General features: G+C 41.5%; 1 protein-coding gene across 1 annotated transcript in view; it reads right to left on the bottom strand.

Annotated features, from left to right (window-relative positions):
• Positions 1–24,643, bottom strand: part of Pi4k2a (phosphatidylinositol 4-kinase type 2 alpha) — a 29,366-nt gene that overhangs the window by 2,634 nt on the left and 2,089 nt on the right. The window contains exons 2-8 of the mRNA XM_090346125.1: positions 12,726–12,926; positions 6,800–6,931; positions 6,232–6,385; positions 5,701–5,762; positions 3,104–3,203; positions 1,804–1,937; positions 1,275–1,334 (exon numbers count right to left, since the gene is read on the bottom strand). Coding sequence (XP_090202251.1) covers positions 1,275–1,334; positions 1,804–1,937; positions 3,104–3,203; positions 5,701–5,762; positions 6,232–6,385; positions 6,800–6,931; positions 12,726–12,926 — 843 coding nt within the window. The remainder of the gene's footprint in view (positions 1–1,274; positions 1,335–1,803; positions 1,938–3,103; positions 3,204–5,700; positions 5,763–6,231; positions 6,386–6,799; positions 6,932–12,725; positions 12,927–24,643) is intronic.

A 24,643-nucleotide genomic window follows, 5' to 3' on the forward strand; every position in this document is an offset into this window, starting at 1 on the left:
ATTTCAAATGAGGGGGCCAGCAGTTTCGTCTAGTGGTAGAGTGCTTGCCTAGCATGCATGAAGACCCAGGTTCAATTCCTCAATATCACATACATAGAAAAAGCCAGAAGTGGTGCTGTGACTCAAGTGGTAGAACTCTAGCTTTGAGAAAGCCCAAGGACAGTACTCAGACCCTGAGCTCAACGCTAGGACTGGCAAAAAAAAATAATAATAATAATTCAAATGAGGGCTGGGAGAGGGGGCTCACGCCTGTAATCCTAGCTACTCAGGAGGCTGAGATCTGATGATGTCATTTCAAAGCCAGCGGGGCACAAAAGAATGGGCACAAAAGAACAAAAGAACTTGAGACTCTTATCTCCAATTAACCACTACAAAATGAGAAGTGGGGCAGTGGCTCAAGGGTAGGGCAGTAGTCTTGAGCTGAATAGCTCAGGGACAGTGTCCCGGCCCAGATTTCAAGCCCCACAACCACAGGAAAAAAAATTTTTAATGAATCTGCTTATGCCTGTAATCTCACCTACTGAGGAGGCTTGCGGTCTGAGGATGGCAATTTGAAACTAGCCCAGTCCATGATTTTTTTTTTTTTGGTGTGGGTCATAGAAAGAATTTTGTTTTGTTTAGGTTCTCGTTTCTTTTTGTCTTGTTTGTTCAACCAGGCCATACTTATGACTTAGGACTGTTTAACTACACATACTTTGTGTCTCTTTATTTGACATACTGGTGTGGGGGGAGGGTCCTGGGTTCAATTCCTCAAAACCACATACACAGAAAAAGCTGTGTCCCAAGTATCAGAGCACTAGCCTTGAGCAAAAAGTGTCCAGGGATAATATGCAGGCCCTGAGTTTGAGCCCCAGGAGTGGCAAAAAAAACAAAAAGCCAGTTTCATAACCACCGGCAATATGAGTATTTACTATGTGCCAGACATAATTTTTACTTAAAACTCTCAAGAATTATTATAAACAATAATTGCTAGGGTGTCTGACTCCAGAGCCTCTTAATCATGTAGCTTGCCTTGAGCCACTTGAGGAGGCAAAGAATGTTGGTTAACTTAACAATGTATCTAGCAAAAGGTACAGAGATAAGCACAGAGAGCTACTAGATACTAAGTAAGGGGTAGCAGATTGGGGACAACTATCTTCCCTCTCCTGCGTGTTTTAAGGCAGTGTCACAAATATGTTTGACAGATTGAAAACACGAGCTTTATACATCTTCTCAGCGTGGGTATATAACCCTCCCAGGGAGATGCTAAGAAGATACCTGGAGGATGTCCTTACCTGTCCTCGCATGACAGCAATCTGCTTATGGAATTGGCCCCTGTCAAAACCAGGATCTTTCTGCAAAAGAAAAGCAGGATCTACATGAAATTCTCACAAGAACCCATTTTCTCCCCAGAGTAGAAATTTTGAATACAGAAATCTATGTAAAAGGCTCATGTGCTTAGTGAAGTCAACCAGCACCAAAAGCATTTCCCCTTTTACCAATGAGAGAAAATTCTTTGTTTTCCATAACTCACTATGGGCGCCGGTATTCCATTTATAAGTGAGAGCTCTATGGACTTAGTGTAACCATCTGACAATAGGACAGATCAATGTGATCAATCCATCATAGCTGCTACTTTTTTTTTTTTTTTCTCCAAACCTGTCCAAACCAGGTCCTGCTGTTCCTGTATCGGAATCTTAAACTTCACTGGCTAACTCAGGTCAGACAAGTGTTGGTCATTCCCCCTTGGCCTGAATCAGGACCAATTAGAAAAGAGACATTAGAAATGCCTCCTTCTATATGTAGGAGGTTCCCAGGACTAACCTTGAAAAGTTCATAAAGATCCTCCTCCAAGTCCTTGACAAAGTTAGGGTCTGATATCTTTGGAAGAATCAAATCTTTGATCTCTTGAGAAAATGGGATTTTCGCCTGAGGTAACCAGGCCCAGTAAAAAGGATCTGAAAGGGGAAAGGCCAAAAGTGAAGCTGGTTTTGGAAAAGTCCCAGCCATCATCTGTCTTCTATCCTTCTTCCCTGTGATATGATAGAAGATTAAAAAAACAAACAAACAAACAAACAAAACCCACAGCACTACAAGTCCACTTCAGGGATCTTTTGCAGAAAGGTCCTGGTTTTAATCCTTGGCCTAGTACTAGAGTGCTTGCCTAGCATGCACAAAGACCCAGGTTAGGGTCCTCAGTACAACATACATAGAAAAAGCTGGAAGTGGTGCTGTGGCTCAAATAGTAGAGCTCCAGCCTTAAGGAAAGCCCAAGAACAGTGCTCAGGCCCTGAGAAAAGGGAAAGAAGAAAGGAAGGAAGGAAGGAGGGAAGGAAGGAAGGAAGGGAGGAAGGAAGGGAGGGAGGGAGAAAGAAAATCCACCTTAGAAGTGCTGTTAACTATAGGTATATGGCTGATAGTAGAGGAATCCTGATTCAAACCCAGATCAACAGAATTCCAGAGCTCTTTTCCAGATGTGACATGACCTCCCAAGATGCAAGCCTATCTAGTTACCACTAATATACTGAAATGGTCCAGAAAATAAAACTGGTGCCTCAAAGGGGAACTAAAAACTTCCTATTTATATTCCTCCATCTTTCCAAAAGCTTCTCAGTTAGAATGGAGCAGGGGCTATCAACAAAGACAGGACACACTGATGGCAACTTATCTAGAGAGACTTAGACAATAAAATATGAAAACAACAACCCCCAAAAGAATGAGAACATTAAGTGGAGAAGAGAAACCCATTTTTATTGTTATAATTTCTGCCCTCCTTCCTCCTTTCCTTTCCTTCCTTCTCAGCACTAGGTATCAAAGACTTTACCCATACAAGGTGAGCACTCTATTACTGAGCTACACCTCTTACTCCCTATGCTTCTAATTTCGAATTACTCATATGCCGATAGGGGGAATAATAATATATAGTAATATAATAAAATAATACACAATACATGGTATAAAATTATATAATAGTTTACATTATAGAACAGTTGCTATACACTAGCCATGGTATTTAAGGCCTAAGCTGCAATGGTTCATGAATTCATAGAATAATTCTGCCATAGAGGTACTATTATAAGACATCTGGGTCCAAGCAAAAGCAAAGCCAGACCCTCAGACTTACATGCCCTCCAGGAGTCAGGATGCTTCAACGGGAAAGCCAGCCCATTGTCTATGGCAGCCACCTTGATAACAGGCTCCTTTACTACCACCCAGTCTGTGTCCTGAAAAGCAAACAGACAGATTGCTAAGGGAGTCCATCTGCCTTAGGCCCTTTACAGTAGTAGTAGCAGCAGCAAAGCAACCCATCTTGTCCACCCCACAGATAGCAATCCTTATATAACTTATTTGAAGTTATCATATTAAGTCCTTTCTATTGCTATCTGAACTTAACACATTTGTGGCACCTCTGACCTGTCTGCACAAGGTTCTCAATGTCTTTTTTTTCCCCTTTTTCTTTTTGTTGAGACAGTGTCTCAAAATGCTGCCCAGGCTGGCCTTAAACTCACAATCCTCCCGCCTCAGTCTGCTGAGTGCTGTGATTACAGGTGTGTGCCACCACACCCAGAAACAGTTGCTTTCTTATGGAAAAGTTGAAATTCCCCAGGACTTGCCACTGTCTTTGCTAAGGATAATGACAAAAACAAGAGTATAAGTCATTCTTCCCAGTGAAAAGCAGTGAGAATCTTGAGAATAGAAAATCAGAAAGAAAAATCTGTATCGGGGCTGGGAGTTTAGCCTAGTGGTAGAGTACTTGCCTAGCTTGTATGAATACCCAGGTTCAATTATTCAGTACCACATACACAGAAAAAGCCAGAAGTGGTGCTGTGGCTAAAGTAGTAGGACTCAAGCTTGAGGAAAAACTCACGGATGGTGCTCAGGCCCTGAGCTCAAGCCTCGGACTGGCAAAAAATAAATTAAAAAAAAAAAAAAGATACTCAAGCCAGAATACTCAGAATACTAATGAGGCTGAGATCAGCCAAGGCAGGAAAGTCTATGAGATTCTTATCTCCAATTAACCACCAAAAAGCCAGAAAGAGCTGTTGCTCAAGTCCAAGTGCCAGTCCTGAGTAAAAAAGCTAAGGGACAGTGCCCAGGCCAGGCCCTAAGTTCACGTCTTAGTATCAGTCCCCAAAAAAGAAATTTTAAAAATTAATTGAAAACTGGGAGAGAGCAAAAAAGGGGGTGACATTGCACAAAAAGAAATGCACTCTTTACCTGACTCATGTAACTGTAACCCCTCTGTAGATCAACTTTATAATAACAAAAAATTTAATAAATTTTAAAAAGTATTCAAGAGCCAGCATGCATACTTCTAATCCCAGAACTCAGGAGGTTGAGGTTAGAGGATTTCAAGTATGAGGCTAGCCTGGGCTCTATAGCAAAACTTTAGCCTGATTTTTTGTTGTTGCTTTTTCCCTTACTGTTGTTATTTTGTTTTAAAAAGACATGCAAGCCGGGTGTTGGTGGGTCACATCTGTAATCCTACTCAGCAGGCTGAGATCTGAGGATCATGGTTTAGCCAGCCCAAACAGGCATGTCTATGAGACCCTTATCTCCAATTAACCACAAAGAGCCAGAAATGTGCTAGCCTTGAGCCCAAAAACTCAGGGACAGTACCCAAGCCCAGAGTTTAAGCCACAACTTAAAAAAAAAAAAAAAAGACATGTAGACAGCAACAGCAAATAGGCAAATAGTGGTGAAGGACGAGAGAAATGAGGGAATAGAAATGAAGATGAGTAGTTTTCCTGAAACTTTCATTCTGTGGAATTGTGGTCTGTTGTGAAGCCCCATGTTTTTTGTTTTTTTTGTTTTTTTTTTAAAAAAAAAAAACAGGGCCAGGAGTTTGGCCTAGTGGTAGAGTGCTTGCCTAGCATGCACGAAGACCGGGTTCGATTCCTTGGTACCACATACATAGAAAAAAGCTGGAAGTGGTGCTGAGGCTCAAGTGGTAGAGCTCTAGACTTGAGAAAGTCCAAGGACAGTGCTCAGGCCCTGAGCTCAAGCCCAGGACTGGCAAAAAACAAAAAACCAAAAAAACAGTGTAGATATTATTATCTACTTAATAGAGTACTTCCCAGGCCTTTTTGGTTGTTTTATTTATTTATTTTCATTTTTTTGCCAGTCAGGGTCTGGGCACTGTTTTTGGACTCTTTTGCTCAAGACTAGTGCTCTGCCCACTTCTGTTTTTTTCTGAGTATGTTATTACAGGGAATTGAACCCAGGGATTCATGCATGCTAGGCGAGCACTCTACCAATAGGCCATGCTCCCGGCCCTCATTTTTTTGTTTGTTTGTTTGTTTTGTGTTGCCAGTCCATGGGTTTGAACTCAGGTCATGGGCCCTGTCCTTGGGCTTTCTCAAGGCTTGCACTCTACCACTTGAGCCACATCATCATTTCTGGCTTTTTCTGTGTACATGATACTAAGGAATCGAACCCAGGGCAAGCACTCTACCACTAGGCCACACTCCTGGCCTCCCAGGCCTTTTCTATGCTACTGTGCAATGTAAAACTCAAGGGAATAGAGTATATACATTCCAAACTTAGCTGATTCTTTTCTTCATACTATTCTAACATCAATCAGTAGGACACAGTTAATTTAAATCCTTGTGCTTCCAAGATTCCTCTGATCTTATGTGAACTAAATCTGAACGTTTTGTGTGTTTCTATCCTATAAGGACACTCATTCTCACCCTTTTAAGATATAAACTAACCTCTTACCCGAGAGCTAGAACTATCCATAGGACAGTCATATTTAATCAGCCAGTTGTCATTTCCTCGATCTGTGAACAGAAATTTAAAGTTAGCAGAAATAACCAGAGTGATATTCAATTTTAGTAGTGGTAAGCTAGGTAATTTTGAGCACCTAGACCAATCCTTTTACTGAAAACAACTACAAAAATTGGGAAAGTCACAATTTTAACAAAACTACAAGAACTGAAGATTTATGATCTAGGACAGAAAAAAAAAAATCCAGAAAACAGATCCTCAAATATATTAAACTATAAGTTCAAGGAGTACTGTGAAAACCTCATGGAATAAATACAAAGAAAACCACAAACACCTATATCACAGTAAATTAGAAATTAGGAAAGAAATAAGATGTCATGGTTCTAGGCCTCACTATTTCTGGTAACTACACACGGACCTAGCTTAATCTGGAGAAGCATTCTCTGAGACTCTCCCAAAATGTGCACGTCCCCTTCAACCTTCTGACAGGCATAGGGCATGAGACCAGCCCTAGCTGCTCACCAGTGTTGCGAATAATGTAGTCCAACACCACCAACCGCTCAAACTGCAGGAGTAGCTGCCGATTAGTGTTCTCGGGAAGAGGTTCTGCTTCAAAACGTCGTAGCCAATAATCTGCATCTTTATAGCCTTCAACAAAGAGCTGGAATGAACCAACCTGCAACCAAGAGGAAGGAACAAAAGCATTTCTCTACAGCCCAAGTCCAAAGAGCTGGTGGGCAAGGCAGGGAATAAATTACTGTGGAGCCCATCCATTTAGAAAAGGGAAAGGTTTCTAAGATTTTCATGCCTTCATTTCCTTGTAAGTAAAAGAGAAAGGGAGTATAACAAATCACCTATCCAAGTTAAGGAAACTTATCCAAATAGAAATTAAGTAGGAAGTTAGGTCTCTGTTTTCTGGAGAATTCTTTCCCAAACCACAGGCCCTTGACAGAAAGGAAGAAGACTTGAGTCTTTGGGCAAATTATTTATATTGCCCATATTTAAGTTTTTATGTACCTTGCTTCCCTACTTGAATGACTATGCCACTAAAACCATCACCTCTAATAAGCTACATCAGTGCAAGCTATACCTTTGGTGGTAGCCCGATGCGATTAAACCGTTGCCCAACTTTTGGCACTTTCTCTAGGGCAAGCCGCTTGCCCCTGGATTTCACTCGGTCAATGGCACTATAGTTGAAGGTTTCACTGGCCAGGTATACTACCTATAGCAGAAAGTACAGAGATATCCAGGTTAGAACAAGTTAAAAGTTAGATGGTCACCAATATTTTTCTTCCTCCAGAGCAGAGAAAGAATGCACAATGCAACTTTCTTACATCAGAAGCAATATGGCTTGTTTGGGCCAGTGGAGTATTATCAAAGTCATATATGTACAGACCCCCCTCCAAACATATACACACACACACACACAAAAAGAATAGTCGTAATGATGGGGCAAGGAGTTCGGCCTAGTGGTAGCGTACTTGCCTAACATGCACGAAGATCCAGGTTCGATTCCTCACTACCACATACACAGAAAAAGCCAGAAATGGTGCTGTGCCTTAAGAACTCTAGCCTTGAAAAAGCCCAAGGACAGTGCTCAGGCCCTGAGTTCAAGCCCCAGGACTGGCAAAAATAAAAACCAAAAAACAAGAATAGTAGTAATACAGCTGGACACCGTGGCTCATGCCTGGAATCCTAGCTACTCAGGAGGCTGAGATCAAAGTTCAAAGCCAGCCCGAGCACAAAAGGACCTGAGACTCTTATTTCCAACTAACCTCTAGAAAACAAGAAGTGGGGCTTGGCTCAAGGATAGGGCAGTAGCCTTGAGCTGAAGAGCGCCCTTGCCCAGTTCAAGCCCCATAACTTAAAAAAAAAAAAAAATCCTCACTTCCAAGGTTCTATAGAGACTAGAGGACAAAAATCTTCCCATGATGAACCACCTGTCAGTTCTCCTCCTCATCAATGACAGCCACATCATTTCCTGTTCTAGCATCTGTACCACTTCTCCATTTGTCTTGGCCAGCCAGCAACTTCTACCTTAGACTTCTGGTAAGAATGGGAGCAAGGTGCCACCACACAACTGCCTAAGACGGTTATTTCTGGGATAGGGTCTAGCTTCCTGCCTAGGATGTGCCTCAACTGCAATCTGCCTACTTTAGGCTTTCCATTGCAGTTGGGATGACAAGGACACGCTACTGTGTCTAGTTTCATCTGTTGAGATTGGGTCTTACAGACTTTTCTGCAGCCTCGCCTAGATCATTTTGTTCTTAAACCCTCATGTAGCTAGGATGACAAACATACATCATCCCACTTAGCCATAAGTTGAGAAGAGATCTCTTAAACTTTTCTGGCCAGGCTGAACTTAAATCATGATCCTGTTCTCAGCCTCTCAAACATCAACCACACACAGCTTACAAATAATTATTCTGCTCATGAACCTTAGAGGTGAAACAATTCCTTTTCATCTCTCCTTTCTCTCCCTCCCTCCTTTCTTCCAGTGTCAACAAAGTTCCTAAAATGAATGTGCAAAACACTGTAGGAAGGTATGTCCCAATTTAAAAATCAGAAAAATTCAGGCATAGGAATGAAGAAAAATGAGGTTTCCTAAAGCCATTTTACAAGTTTCTACCATGAAAACCCTATATCTCTCAAGCTATCCAGTATCCTTTTCTGCCTATCAGATTTATTTAAATCATTCTTCCCAACAAACCATTTTTCCCCTATGAATAATGCAACAATCATCACCTGATATCTCACAGAAACAACCAGTGAGTAAGAATTAGAACATTACTATTTGAAACTCAACTGTAATGTGAGCCTCGTTTCCATAGTAACAGATGCTCTAATCAACTGGGTAGAATCCTGTCACAAGGATAAGGGAGGAAGGGAAGGGAGAGATTTTTTCTATTCTCCAGCAGCTGAATGGTAAGCTTGAAAAGTTCTGTCTCATCTCAGTCTCATGGAAGATAAGTGTTTTTTGCTGTTGGTGGACTTTCTGATGCAAAATATCCTTAGAAATCATTAAGGTGTGTGTGTGTGTGTGCACCTTCGCCCACTTTCGCACAAGTCCTGGGGGCTTGAACTCAGGGCCTGGACGAGCTTTTTGCTCAAGATTAGCACTCTACCATTTGAGCTACAGCTCCACTTCTAGCTTTTTTGGTACTTAATTGGAGATAAGATTCTCACAGACCTTCCTGCCTCAGCTGGCTTTGAACCAAAATCCTCAGATTGCAAAGTAGCTAAAATTAGGGGTGAGCCACAGGCACCCAGCTCATCAAGATTTTTTGACAGGGTAAGCCAGAAGCAGTGGCTCCTAGCTACTCAGGAGGCTGAGATCTGAGGATCTCAGTTCAAAGCCAGCCTGGGCACTAAAGTCTGAGAGACTCTTATCTCCAATTAACTATTAGAAAACAGGAAGTGGTGCTGTGGCTCAAGGGGCAGGGTGGTAGCCTTGAGCTGAAGAGCTCAGGGACAACATCCAGGCCTAGAATTCATGCGCCATGACTGACCAAAAAAAAAGATTCTTTAACAGGGAAAGAAGAACATCAGAGACAGGGGAAGCAAGAGGTTGTGATGTGATATTATTGATTAGAATAGTTCAGAAAAATATAGTAAGCTGGGCATTGTGGCTCACACTTGTAATCCTAGCTACTCAGAAGGCTGAAATCTGAGGATCAGGGTTCAAAGCCAGCCTGGGCATTAAAGAACCTGAGATTCTTATTTCCAATTAATCATTAGAAAATGGAAAGTTGGGCTGTAGCTCCAGGAGCAGGGTGGTAGCCTTGACCTGAAGAGCTCAGGGACAACACCCAGGCCCAGGGGTAGGGCAGTAGTCTTGAGCTGAAGAGCTCAGGGACAGGGCCCAGGCCCAGAGTTGAAGCCCCATGACCCACAAAAGAAAAAAAAAAATATATATATATATAGAGAGAGAGAGAGAGAGACAGACAGAGAGACAGAGAGAAATAGTAGGATAATATACATATATGGAGTGTTACATTGCTCATGTCACTAGGCTATGTGACTTACAAGAATCATTTTCTGTAACTGTGACAGTTGCTCTACAAAGCAACTGTTGTTTTTTGTTTGTTGTTCGTTTTTTTGCCAGTCCTGGGCTTGGGCTCAGGGCCTGAGCACTGTCCTTCGGTTTTCTCAAAGCCAGAGCTCTAACACTTGAGCCTTAGCACCACTTCTGGCTTTTTTCTATGTATGTAGGAATCGAACCCAGGTCTTGTGCATTCTAGGCAAGCACTCTACCACTAGGCCAAACTCCCCAGCATCAGCAGAAACTATTTCTATCTCTATTTCTTCAGAGAAGAAACTGAGCCTAAAGTAGTTATCTGACTTGCCCATGGGTCATATAAATATAAAGCTACAGAAACTAAGTGGGGTGGCTCAATACTTTTAGGAGGATGAGGCAGAAAGACTACATAGCAAGTTCAAGGTCAGCCTGAACTATATAGCAATTATGTCCCCCCCCCCCACACACACAAACACATACACAAGCTGCAGAGCCAGAATTCAAAGCAAAGCTTTCTGATCCTTAGCTACTATGTACTCCAAAAGCACCAGCAGAGCAGGCTGACACAGAGCCAGGAGCACTCAATTATATGCATAGCAAAGGAAAGAAATTACAGAATAATGATTGAGTATTTCAAAGAGTTTCCAGAGTCTAGGAGAAGCCTACAAGGAGAATTTCAGGTTAGGCAGGAGACTTAGGAGCATTACTGTACAAGGTGTGTGGTTTAAATATCTGTGGAGAGCAAAAACCATAAAGGACAGGATTTGAGCTGTTCAAAGGCAGGCAGAAAAGTGGTGCTAAATGGGAACACTAAGCCTGATCAAATACTCTTTCCACAGACCTGAAGTTGGGGGACTTTTGGTATTAGTGTTTCATTATTTAATCTTTATTCTCTGACTCAACTAGTATAATCAATTATGTAGGATAACACTTCTATGGGGAAAGAGAGCATGGTCTAAGCCCTTCACCAGAATATCAACTAAGTCTACAGTGCATGCAGAATGTGTGCAAATACAGTTTACGTGTGAATTTTTCTGGATCTGGTACATTTATTTTTTTCTTTTTCCATATATTTTTAACTGTAATTAATAGAAGGGTTACATCTATTGCCAGATAGAAGGTGCGTTACTTCACAAACATTGATACCCTTTCTCATTTCATGGTCCCCATTTCCCTCCTCCGCTTCCCCCCCCCCCCCCGGTACATTTATTTATTTATTTGCCAGTCCTGGGCTTCAGCTCAGGGCCTGAGCACTGTCCTGGGACTTTCTCAAGGCTAGAGCTCTACCACTTGAGCCTCAGCATCACTTCTGGCTTTTTTCTATGTATGTGGTACCAAGGAATTGAACCCGGGTCTTCACGTATGCTAGGCAAGCACTTTAACCACTAGGCCAAACTCCCAGCCCCATGGTACATTTATTTTTAAAATATTTTCTACTGTCTAGGGATTAAACCCAGGGCCTTAACCATGCTAACAAGTGCTCAAACACAAAGCTATACCCCCAGCCTGGACCTCTATTTTGGTATAGTCAGACAAGTCTCAAAATTCCACAGTATACAAGATGGGTGAGGAAGACCTAGGACTAAAGTCTTTCTTGCCAGATCTTATAGAAGTGAGTTAGCTGACACCAGTTGATCCATTCCATACTGTATCTAAAGCCAGGCATAGTAGTATACACTTCAGTATTTCTACAGTAAAATCTTCTCTTAAGAGAAAAAGGAATAAATAAATAAATTGTGATATCAGTGAATCGTGCCTATAATCTTAACTACTTAGACACTAAAATTAATAGGGTTTTACTCTGAGGTCAATCTAGGCATAAAAGTCCCCCAAACCTGTTTTCAAGAGCTAGTTGTGATGATACACATTTATTATCTATGCTAGCTTTGATGTGAAGCTTAATGTAGACAAATCATGGTTCCGGTACATATCTGGGCAAAGAGCAAAACCCTAATAACAAGCAAAAAAATGTAACAAGCTAAAAAAAGGGTTAGAAATGTGGCTTGGTTGTAAGAATACCTGCCTCCTACATGTGAGGCCCTAAATTCAAACTCAGTGCCCGCCCCCCCGACACACACAAAATAAAACAAAAAAAGGAAGGAAACAAGAAGAGAGGAAGGGAGGAAGAGACAGAAATAAAGAAAAGAAAGAAGCCAATTGTACCTAAATCTTGACTCAGAAGTCCAAGAAAGGGGCCGGGATTTTGGCCTAGTGGTACAGCGCTTGACTAGCAAGCATGAAGATCCAGGTTCAATTCCTCAGTGCCACATATACATAGAAAACAGAAAAAGCCAGAAGTGGTCCTGTGGCTCAAATAGTAGAGCTCTATCCTTGAGAAAGCCCAAAGACAGCACTCAGGCCCTGAGTTCAAGGCCCAGGACTGGCGAAGAAGAAGAAAGAAGAAGAAGAAGGAAGAAGAAGGAGGAAGAAGGAAGAAGGAAGAAGGAAGAAGGAAGAAGAAGAAGAAGAAGAAGAAGAAGAAGAAGAAGAAGACGACAACAAAGAAGAAGAAGAAGAAAGAAGGAGGAGGAGGAGGAGGAGGAGGAGGAGGAGGAGGAGGAGGAGGAGGAGGAGGAAGAAGAAGAAGAAGAAGAGGAGGAGGAAGAAGAAAGGAGAAGAAGAGGAAGAAAGGAGAAGAAGGAAGAGGAGGAGGAGGAGGAGGAAGAAAAAGAAATTCAAAGACAGTAAGCTAAAAAAAAAGCTATGTTTTTATCAGTTTGGATTAACAGTAAGCTAAAAAAAAAAGCTATGTTTTTATCAGTTTGGATTATCTGGGATCCACAGATCAAGGTAATCTCATTAGGTAATTGTGAAGTTCCTGAACTTTGAAAGTCTACATGTGTGTTCTTTGAAAGATAGCTTTAGTCAGATGATCAAATCATGAGCCAAAAACTACTTACTCCTCCAAAAGGTTTAAGAACACCAGACTTCCCATTGCACCCACCTCAAGCAAAACTTTGGCCCACCCACCAAGGCTTTCCAAAAGTGGATTACTGACCTTTGTATGGGGTACAATGTTAAGTTCCAGTTTTTGGTCCACCAGGCTGGCACCTGCCTCTGAAAGATAGCCTTGGTTGAGGACAAGGCAGTCACGGCCAAAGCAGCAGGGACAGCACAACTTCTGCAGCCATTTGGTCCATTTAGGATTAAGATGCCCATATGGCTCTTCATTCTTCGGTTTGAAGACAGCAATGATCTTCTACACAGGTGAAAGAAAAAGAGAATGTTAAAGGTGAGCTGGGATCTGGGGTGTAATTCAGTAGTAGATCACATATTTAGCATTTCTGAGGTCCTAGGCTGCATGCACATGCATGCACAAATTAAGATAATTAATGTAATCCCAGATTAAGTCAGCAGAAATCTTAAAGGAAATGAGCAGGCACAAGCAGACAATTCCTGTCTACTGTCAGATAATGACTATTTTCTAACTTGTAAGACACCAGTTCATTTGGGTAACAAAACCCATTACTAGAAAAAGATATGGCCAAAGAAGAAGCTAAGTCTCCTTGTTCTTCTTTGCTGTTTCCCACCTCTTCTCCATCTCTCTTCCCTATATAAGTATCAACTTCTAGCTTCATGCTTCAAACCAACAAAATAAGTGCATTTGTACATTTCTAGACAAGATCCAAAAGCCAACTTAATGGCACACCTTGAGTCATTGGCAGCAATCTTACATCAATACAGTACTGCTTCCTTCCCTCCTAGGCATACATTGAGGGCTCCAATGTAAGGAATTAATTTACCATGGATTATGATATTATTATTTTTTTTTTTTGCCAGTCAGGGTCTGGACACTGTCCTTGGACTTTCTCAAGGCTGTGCTCTACCACTTGAGCCACAGCACCACTTCCAGTTTTTTCTATGTATGTGGTACTGAGGAATCGAAACCAGGTCTTTGTGCATGCTAGGCAAGCACTCTACCACTAGGCCAAACTCCGGACCCTATCTTTTTTTTTTAAATTGTGTATCCTTGCCCCATTTATCCTACAGGACATTTCTTTGTATAGCATGACAAAAATTTAACACCATCGAATTCCAGCTTCTAAAGTGCATATGTAGACAGTATTGCTCTGTAGAACTATGTAAATCTTCCAAAAATCAACTGAAAGAACATCAGTATTATAAAGTTAAGAAACTCCTTCAAGCTGGCTGTGGCTCATGCCTGTAATCCTAACTACTCAGGAGGCTGAAATCTGAGGATCAAGGTTCCAAGCCAGCCCGGACACAAAAGGACCTGAGACTCTTATCTCCAATTAACCTCTAGAAAACAGAAAGTGGGGCTTGGCTCAAGGGTAGGCCATTAGATGAAGAGCTCTGGGACAGCCCCTAGGCCTAGGCCCAGGGGTAGGGCGGTAGCCGTAAGCTGAGTGCACAGGGACAGTGCCCAGGCCGAGTTCAAGCCCCATAACCCACAACAAGAAAGAAAGAAAGAAAGAAAGAGAGAGAGAGAGAGAGAGAGAGAGAGAGAGAGAAAGGAAAGAAAGACAGAGAGAGAGAGAGAAAGAAAGAAAGAGAGAGAGAGAGAAAGAAAGAAAGACAGAGAGAGAGAGAAAGAAAGAAAGAAAGAAAGAAAGAAAGAAAGAAAAGAGAGAAAGGAAGAGAAAGAGAGAGAGAGAGAGAGAGAGGGAGAGAGGGAGGGAGGGAGAGAGGGAGGGAGGGCAGGAGAAAGGGAGGAAGGAAGGAAGGTAGGAAGGTCAGTCCTTTGTTGGAGGGTGAATTTTCTGTATCAATCCTCTTGTCTCTATTTATCCCTCTTCTTTTGTATGTGGTTTTTTTTTGTTTTGTTTGTTTGGTTTTTGCCAATCCTGGGCTTGAGCTCAATCCTGGCCTGAGCACTGTCCTTGGACTTTCTCAAGGCTAGAGCTGTACCACTTGAGCCTTACACTACTTCTAGCTTTTTTTCTATGTATGTGGTACCAAGGAATCAAACCCGGGTCTTCGTGCATGCTAGGCAAGCATTCTACCACTAGGCCAAAGCCCCGGCCCCATCTTCTTGTGTTTTTACAAGCCTTGAAATAAAAAGTTCAACAAACTAGAAAAGCAATCAGAGAGAAATCACAGCAGAAGAAAAAATAATCTGGAGTTATCTTAAGGAATTCTGAAAGTAAAGGGACATGCAATACCACCAATAATAAAACATTCTTCTCAAGATTGACATTAAAAATCCCCAAAGGTCCCTTGAAACATGAGATGCCTATAAACGATGGTCCTCTCCCCCCTGAATACTCTCCTCCACACACCATGGCCACATTTATTTCATTCCCTCCAGTTACCACAATGGTAAATCAAAGAAAAGAAAATATGCTAAACAAGTGATTCATCTCCATATGACATGAGTCTGCTCTCCTCCCTCCACACTCGACTCAAGTTTGTCTGCTTCATATTTTCCCATGAATACCACTTCCTGAGTGGCAGATCACAGAAGAGAACATACACCCATCTGCCACCATGAGAGTCTAGGTCCCATCTAACAGTTGGTGAGTCCTAGAGGTAGTTCCTTCAAAATCTCTCAAAAATTCAAATTCTCTTCCTCCATCCAAAAAGAATCAATTTTTTTCTTAAAGATAAACTTATTTACTGGCAAAAATAAAATGCATATGTTCCTAAATCTTCAGAAGTAGTTTCATATTCAAAATGGTTGGCAAGAGGCATCTCTGCTTGCTTAAAACTCTGCCTCTAAACATCAAATCAGTAGCAGCAACAGACTCAAGAGTATGACTGCCGAATCTACTCCCAACTCTCCAGCCAGGACGGTGACATCACAAGGCAATCTGAAGCATGTCTCAGAGCTTGAGACACAATGTGGAATTCAGCAAGCTAGTTCCCCCTGCGCATGGGAGACTAAAGCATTACATCGAACTGTGGTGCTGGAAAAATATCAGAGCTAGAGCTTAAACCCACTCAAACAAAGAAGAATCTGAGGACCAAGACTTCAACCAAGCATCACTTCTAGACTGATCTCTCATACTTTTAACTTCTTTCTACCACAAGGAAAGCATTTCATTGACTCTTTTCTTTCTTTCTTTCCTTCTTTCTGGTGGTAATCAGTTTGAACTAAAGACCTTATGTTTTTGAGACAGGCACTTGAATTTTTACCACTTGAATATCCCCCCAGGTCCTTACTGATAAAGACACTAGAAATTATGGGTTTGTCAGCCACACAGAATGCTAGTCGAGCTAGATAAATGAGAAAAGTGGTATAAGGAAACAGAAGGGCTTTCAGAGGAATGGAGAGACACATGCTGCTCAGTGTAGACCTCAGCTTAATACACTTCCGTTAACATTTGCTCAGGACCATTTAGTTTGTGCAACTATGCAGTGGGGTTTTCTAGACATACACAGTCTCTAACCTGGGCCAGGTGGCTCAAGCCTGTAAATCCTAGCTCCTTGGAAGGTGAACATGAAGAGATCAAAATCTCAGGGGAACCCAAGTTGAAGAGAAGTTTGAGAGCCTCTATCTCAACTAATGGCTAGTCACAGTGGCACGCTCGTAATCCCAGCAACTGAGAAAGCAAAATGGCTTAGGCACACTGGTACGTGTGCCAAGTAAAAAGTAAGACCATAGGGCCGGGAGTGTGGCCTAGTAGTAGAGTGCTTGCCTAGCATGCATGAAACCCTGGGTTTGATTCCTTGGTACCATAGCAAAAGCTGGAAGTTGTGCTATGGCTCAAGTGGTAGAGCACTAGCCTTGAGAAAGTTCAAGAACAGTGTTTAGGTCCTGAGTTCAAGCCTCAGGGCTAACAAAAAAAAAGACCCTACCTTGAAAATAACCAATGGATAAGGGTCTGGAGGTGTGGCTCAAGTGGTACAGTGCCTGCCTAGCAAGCACATTTGAGTTTAAGTCCCACTAATGCCAACAAAATAAAAATAAAACCAATAGCAACAGCCTGGCCTAATTATGTTCATTTCACATAATTTCCTGTTACTCAATCACCAAGGATGCTTTCCTCATTCACAGAGAACAAATTGTAAAACACCCACCAGTATTCAGCTGAGAACAAAAATGCCACATTTTTTTCTCACCATCCTCTCTTTAATTTACTGTCGATATCTACAGTACTTCTTGGTAGAAGTTTCATTTTGTGTCAACATTTTAAAAACAACTTTCCTTAACACTCATTTATTCATCGCTGCTTAACAAAGGAGATAAAGTAAAACTGCTCAGATAGGGACTGGAAGTTTAACCTAGTGGTAGAGTGCTTGCCTAGCATGCACAAAGACCCAGGTTCAATTATTCGGTACCACATACATAGAAAAAGCCAGAAGTGGTGCTGTGGCACAAGTGGTAGAGTGTTAGCATTGAGGAAAGTCCAAGGACAGTGCTCAGGCCCTGAGTTCAGGCCCCAGGACTGGCAAAAAAAAGAAGAAAAAAAAAGCTCAGGTAGCAGCAGTCAGAATTGCACAATAAAGTAAGATACATACAACCCACAATCAATTACTGGAACCTGGAATCTCAAGAGTATACTAGAGCTAAACAGCAGTGACAATGGGGAGCATTTTTACCTAGGATTTAAAAAAAAAAAAAAAAAAGACCCTTCAGCTGAACAGTGCCCCATACCAGAAGCCCCAGCTATCAGGGACACTGAGGCAATAAGTCCTAGGTTCTAGGACAATCTGGCCAACATAGTGAGATCCCAAAAGCAAAACTAACTGGGCAGGTATGATTCTATATATCTATAATCTTGGCAGGAGAATCTCAAAAGAAAGAAGGAAAGAAAGAAAGAGAGGGGTGAAGGAAGAGAGGGAGAGAGAGGGGAGGGAGGGAGGGAGTCAGCTACACACTGGTGGCTCATACTTATAATGCTAGCTACTAAGAAGGCTGAGATCTGAGGACTACAGCTCAAAGCCAGCCTAAATAGGAAAGTCCATGAGATTCTATCTCCAATTAACCACCAGAAAACCAGAATGGGAGCTCTGGCGCAAGATGGCAGAGTAAAAATACTCAGGTATAGTACCCAGGCTCTCAGCTAGAAAGAAAAAAAAAATGGGGAAGGAGGGCAGGCACCATGGCTCACATCTGTAATCCTAGCTGCTCAGGAGGGTGAGATCTGAGGATCAAGGTTCAAGTCTGGGCACAAAAGGACCTGAGACTCTTATCTCAATTAACATCTAGAAAACGGGAAGTGGGGCTGGTCAAGGGTAGGGCAGTAGCCTTGAGCTGAAGAGCTCAGGGACAGCACCCAGGCCAAGTTCAAGCCCCATGACCCACAAAAAAAAAAAAAAAAAAAAAAAAGCAGGCCTGATGGCTAACGCCTGTACTCAGGAGGCTGAGATCCGAAGATCCTAGTTCAAAGCCAGCCTGGGCACTAAAGTCCATGAGACTCTTATCTCCAATTAACCATACAAAAACCACAAGTGGCACTGTGGTTCAAGGAGTAGGTTGGTAGCCTTGAGCTGAAGAGCTCAGAGACAGCACCCACACCCAGAGTTGAAGTCCCACAATCAACAAAAAAATTGGGGCACATCATTCACTATTGCACAGTGAAGCACACAGGGTGACCTATAATAAAAGTCTTTTAAAAAAAAGTTTGGTGGGCTGGGAGTTTGGCCTAGTGGTTAAAGTGCTTGTGTAGCATGCACAAAGACCCGGGTTCGATTCCTTGGTACCACATATATAGAAAAAGCCAGAAGTAGTGCTGAGGCTCAAGTGGTAGAGTTCTAGCCTTGAGAAAGTCCAAGGACAGTGCTCAGGCTCTGAGCTCAAGCCCAGGACTGGCAAAAAATAAATAAATAAATAAATAAAATAAAATAATTTTAAAAAGTTTGGTAAATATGAAAGCAAATGATTCTCAATCTTTGTGGTCTCAAGATTCCCTTTAATTTTTGCTGGAGACAGTGGTTCAAGACTATAATTTCAACTACTTGGAAGCAGAGATCAGGAATTCTAGGTTGCAGGCTAGCTCCAGCAAGACCCCACCTCAATCAAGAAGCCAGGTGTGGTGGCCTACTCCTGAAATTCAAGTTATAGAGAAGACAGCAGTAAGACAACCAAAATAGGAGAGTTATGGTGTGGCTAGGGCTCAAATGGTAAAGAACTTGCCCAGCAAAGAAAGGGACCTCAGTTTAAACCATAGTAAAACACACACACACACACACACACACACACACACACACACACACACACATGCGCGCATTCTTAAATTATTAAAAAAAGTATTAAGAACCCCCAAAAGCTTTATGTAGGTAAAAACTGTTACTGTAAGTCAGAACTGAAATGTTAAAATGATTTAATTCACTTAATAAAAATAAGACTCCTATACATTAACATAAATTACACATTTTATGAAAAATAACTCTTCAAAACCCTTCTAGTAGGAAGACTGGCATTGTTTTACATGTTTGCAAATCTGTCATGTCTGACTTAATAGAAGACAGCTGTACTCTCACAACTTCCTCAGTATTCAATCTGTTTTAATATTACACATCTTGTGATCTCAGATATCTCTATTCTCTACTCTTAAGAAATGAGAGTAACAGAAGCAAATAAAGCCTTGCAATTATGATGAAAATAACTTGCCTCTGAACCCCCAAAAGAAACTCCTGGGGTCCTTGCCCCATACTCTAATAACTGTTATACTCTGTTTTAGAGGCTGAAAGGAAATGATGGTCCTTAATTTAGCAATTTAGGCACAGAGGCCTTATTTACATGTTAGCTTTTTCAAAAGCTAATAGGATACTCCAAATATAAAACCCTAAAAGAAGATGGAAGTCCAAAAAATAATGCAGAGATAGGGATTCAGTCAGTATTTAATTTCCTACCCCAGTGCCATGGGCTCAACCTGCTTAATCCATTAAAAACTGTGGCTTGGCAAGATCAAAAAAACAAACGGTGTATATTGTCCCTGATATGCAAACTTAAAACACATTGGGATATGACAAATTATACAGAAATCTAGATACCCATATACAGTGAAATCAAAAGCAGGACAGTGTTAGGAGAGAATCACAAAGGTACAATACCCAAACAATGATATGTATATAAAATAATATATATCCTGAAAGAACTCCAAAGATATGGAAGCAAAGGACTTTTGTCTTAATTTGTTTTTTTCTATTTCTGATTTTGTTTTGGGGTTTTTTTGGTCAGTGCTAGAGCTTGAACTCAAGGCCTGGGCACTGTCCTTGGGACACTTTTTGCTCAAGGCTAGCACTCTTCCACTTGAGCCACAGTGCCACTTAAGGTCTTTTCTGTGTATGTAGTACAGAGGAATTGAACTCAGGGTTTCATGCATGCTAGGCAAGCACTCTACCACTAGGCAACACACCTGGCCCCCTGTTTGTTTGTTTGTTTTAGTTGTTGTTTTTTAATGACTATGTATTCCTTACTATGTATACAATAACACATGCACATGTGGGAAGGTGGGGGGGGTACAGAATCAGAGGAAAAATGAAGAAAAAGTGCAACAGTGGAGCACACTCGTGCACTGGTCATTGATGAAAGTGAACTATTCGGGCCAGGAGTTTTGCCTAGTGGGATAGTGGTCGCCGCCGCCTAGCATGCACGAAGCCCTGGGTTCAATTCCTCAGTACCACATAACAGAGAAAAAGCCAGAAATGGTGCTATGGCTAAAGGGTGGAGCGCTAGCCTTGAGAAAGTCCAAGACAGTGCCCAGGCCCTGAGTTCCAGCCTCAGAACTGGCAATACATAGATACATAAATAAATAGAAGCAGAACAAAAAAATCTTGCGGACTTTCCTGCAGGGATGGCTTTGAAACACAACCTTCAGATCTCAACCTTTTAAGTAACTAGGATTACAAGCTCAATGAGCCACTGGCGCCAGACAATGATGCTTAAAATTTTAAGACCTACATCTGTATGGGATTTCTAAGATTAACTGTTTCAACATTTTAGAACACTAATTTTATTCCTTGATTTTATAACAGCTATCAGTATGCCTCTCAACTAAGTGAAGGATGTAACAATTTCTTGAACGGAGCTTGTAGATGGAAGTACATTCAATATTGGAATATTTGAAAGATGATAAAGACATTGTTTTCATGACAAAATGTTGGTAAATAAAGTACATTTAAATTTGAAGATCACAGTATCTTTATAGATGCTGTCACTGGTGTTTTGATGTAAATACTAACTAGTGTTAGCTAATGAATTGCTATTGACAATAGTCATAAAAGCATCCTCTCAAAATTATACTATTTTTGCCTTATGCAATGTTACACATTCTCAAAAAGCCTAATCCAGAGGTCAGTACATATAACAATAAAAAAAAACAACTAAACAAAAAACAGACACATCCTGCCAAGTACTAGGAATTATGCTCAAAAAACACAACTGAATGATGGCACAGCTTAAGTGGTAAAACATCATCCGAGATGGCTGAATGAGACTATAAGGTCCTGAGTTTAAGCCCAAGTATCAGCATGTACACACACACCTGAGTGAACATGAGACTTGAAATACAATCATGTAAATGAGGAGAGTAACATGAGAAGCTCCACTATAACTTCTAACCCAGCATTTTCCATTTTCTAGGTTCTAGTTTGCTCATCCTATGTTGAAAAACAACTAAATTGGGAAATGGACCCAGGGCATGTTTTGGACTTGGTTTCAAATTAGTTATCCAAGAAACTACTAGTTCCCATAATCTGTTCCCCTTTCTTTGCAGAACCCAACATCCTTAATTTTTAGCTAGGCAAGATAACGACTATAGACCCATCCACTAGTGCAGCTGCTTTGTGACAGGGAATGTAGACAGAAGACTCTGGTGCAACTTCTGGGAAGGGTGGAGACACAGTGTCTTCCTTTCTGTCTTTTAATTGAATGATAAGATATCTGCAGCTTGAGCAGCCACCTTGGAGGGTAAAGTAGAAACCACCCGGTCACTAAGCATAGCTGAATCCTGGATGAAGTGAAATGCTATACTAGCCCTGAGCAGCCTTCCTTTTACACCACAGATGAATGAATCTTTTTTCAAGTCACTGTTATTTAACCATGTCTGTCATACATAGACAAATTCAAATACTAACCAAAACAGTAGCTGAAAAGAGAAACCAGCAGTTCAGATGCCTACCTGTGAGACAGCAGAGCGGTGAGGTTAGGATCATAACCTCCAGGGCTCCTATGCTTGGCTCTACCATTCCCTAGCTCTGAGACTTTGGGCAAATGAGTAACACACCACATACCTCACCTGTGAGAAAAATAATAGTCCTCATCTCTGAGGGTAGTGATGAGGGTTAGGTGAGTTATTAATTATAAAGCACTGAAATTGGACTTGGTATTTGGTAATGCTGTATAAGAGCTTAAATAAATACATTTGTCCATTACTGCACTATTCCTACTAGCCAAATCATGGAAACACTCCAGATACCCGACAACGGATGAATGAGTTAAAAAAACGTGATACCTAGACACAATGGAATTTTACACAGCCATTAGAAAAACTAATGTTATGTGATTTGTGAGGACATGGATAGACCTAGAACAAATCATATTAAATGAGGTAAGCCAAGCGCAGAAAGACAGTGTATGTTTTCTCTCATATGTAGAAGCCAGATCTAAAATACACATGACAAATGACATAAGACTCTAGGCATTCACACACAATGAGACCAAAGGAGGACATTCTTAGGAGAGGAACAAAAAGACACAATGCCTATGTGCCTTTTTAATCATAAAATAATATTTAACACTGGCCTGTGATCCCAGCTGCTCAGGAACTGGGAGCTGAAGCAGCCCAGGAAAGCCTGTGCGACTTTTTTTTTTTTTTTTGCCAATTCTAGGGCTTGAACTCAGGGCCTGGGCATTCTCTACGGGCTTTCTCAAGACTAGCACTCTACCACTTGAGCCACAACACCACTTCTGGCTTTTTCTGAGCCTATCCTACATATCTCAAAATAAACTCTAGGAGTTGGAAACAAGAAGTGTTTTGTTTTGCTGGGCATGGTGGCTCACGCCTGTAATCCTAGCAACTCCAGAGGCTGAGATCTGAGGATTTCAATTCAAAGCCAACCCAGAGCACTAAAGTCCAAGAGATTCATCTCCAATTAACCACCAGAAAACTGGAAGTGGCGCTGTGGCTCCAGGGGTAGGGTGGTAGTCTTGAGCTAAAGAGCTCAGAGACAGTGCCCAGGCCCAAAATTTAAGGCCCATGACTCACCAAAGGAAAAAAAAAAGTGTTTTGTTTTGTTCATTGTGGTTTGTGTTTTATTTTTGTCACGTTTATCTGTCTTTGGGAGGTCAAGGGTAAGCACAGAAATGGTGGAATGAAGGATAAATTAAGGCTGCAGTACTCATTAGATACTGTTTAAAATGAACTCTGCAACTTGTGGGTAGAGATGGGAGGGAAAAAACTGGAAGACAGAAATGCACTCTTAGCCAGGCACTGGGGGTTCACACCTAACTATACAGAAGGCAGAGAGGACCACAGTGTGAAGCCAGCCATGGCAGTAAAGTCCCAAGACTTTTATATCCAATTAATCACAAGAAAACAAGGAAGTAAAACTGTGGCTTAAAGTGAGCTCAAGCCCCATGACCAACAAAGAAGGAAATGTACTCTTTAGAGTGGGAGTTTGGCCTAGTGGTAGAGTGCTTGCCTTGCATGCACAAAGACCCGGGTTCAATTCCTCGGTACTACGTACACAGAAAAAAGCTGGAAGTGGTGCTGAGGCTCAAGTGGTAGAGCTCTAGCCTTGAGAAGAAAAGCTCAAGGACAGCATCCAGTCCCTGAGCTCAAACCCAGGACTGGCCAAAAAAAAAAAAAAAAGAAATATGTACTCTTTACCTTATGTAACTGTACATCACCTTTAATAATAACAATAAAAAAAGTAGGACTCTAAAAAAATAAATACAGGGGTGGGGAGTTTGGCCTAGTGGCAGAGTGCTTGCCTAGCATGTACGAAGACCCAGGTTTGATTCCTCAGCACCACATACATAGAAGAAAGCTGGAAGTGGTGCTATGGCTCAAGTGGTAGAACTCTAACCTTAAGAAAAGTCCAAGGACAGTACTCAGGCCCTGAGTTCAAGCCCCGCAACTGGCAAAAAAAAATATATACATACATACATACATACATACATACATACATACATTAGGAAGAGTCAACAGTGACAATATCAACTACAGGGAGTCTATGGTCTAACCCTCCACAACATTTTAGAGTCCCTCTGCTCTCAAGCACATTTTCCTCAATGGGAACAAGACAGTCACATTATTAAGTTTTTCTAAGTATCTTGTGTATTGATTTCCCCCTAACAAGAAGACTGGCAAATGTTGGAGCTGTGGATCTCTTGACTATCACTGAGAAACATAACTGTGGTCTGTGCTCTGTGTATATACTGAGGAAATGGTACTTTTTACATGCCAGGGAGGGAAGGTTTACAGATCCCATTACTCCTACCTGTCAGAATACCAGATCACTTCTCAGCTGACCTGACATACTTCCTGGAGAGGTTTAACAGTGTCATGAAAAAAAGTTTTCCTCCTCCTGTACCTAGCAAACGAAATGTTAAACCCATTCTGTCATCAGCAGAAACATTAACTGCCCTCTCCTACAATAATCCAAATTCCTATCTTAAATTTTATTGTTCTCAAAAAAGATGAAAAAATGTGTGTGCGTGTGTGTGTGTGTTTCTAGAGATTAAACCAGAGGCCTTGGGTGTATTAGTGCTCTGCCACTAAGCCACATCTCCAGCTTCTGCTGACATTTAGCCCTCAGGACATTCACCTTTCTTCACTTCTAGAAATGAAATTCCCTTACCCCAAACCTTGGGAAGAATGATTCCCCTCAAAGCTTTCCCCAAAGCAGTTTATGTGAACAGAATTGATGGCAGAATTGCTCTCAGGTTCTTGGTAACTCAGGGATAATTCTACATGAATAATTGCATTATTCAAATAACTTGATCAAGACTTCCAAGTCACAGACCATCCTGCCCACTCATGACTCCTCGAGCAAAAGAGCACA

The sequence above is a fragment of the Megascapheus bottae genome, chromosome 15 (assembly GCF_031878675.1).
Source record: "Megascapheus bottae isolate mThoBot1 chromosome 15, mThoBot2.hap1, whole genome shotgun sequence".
Classification (NCBI taxonomy): Eukaryota; Metazoa; Chordata; class Mammalia; order Rodentia; family Geomyidae; genus Megascapheus; species Megascapheus bottae.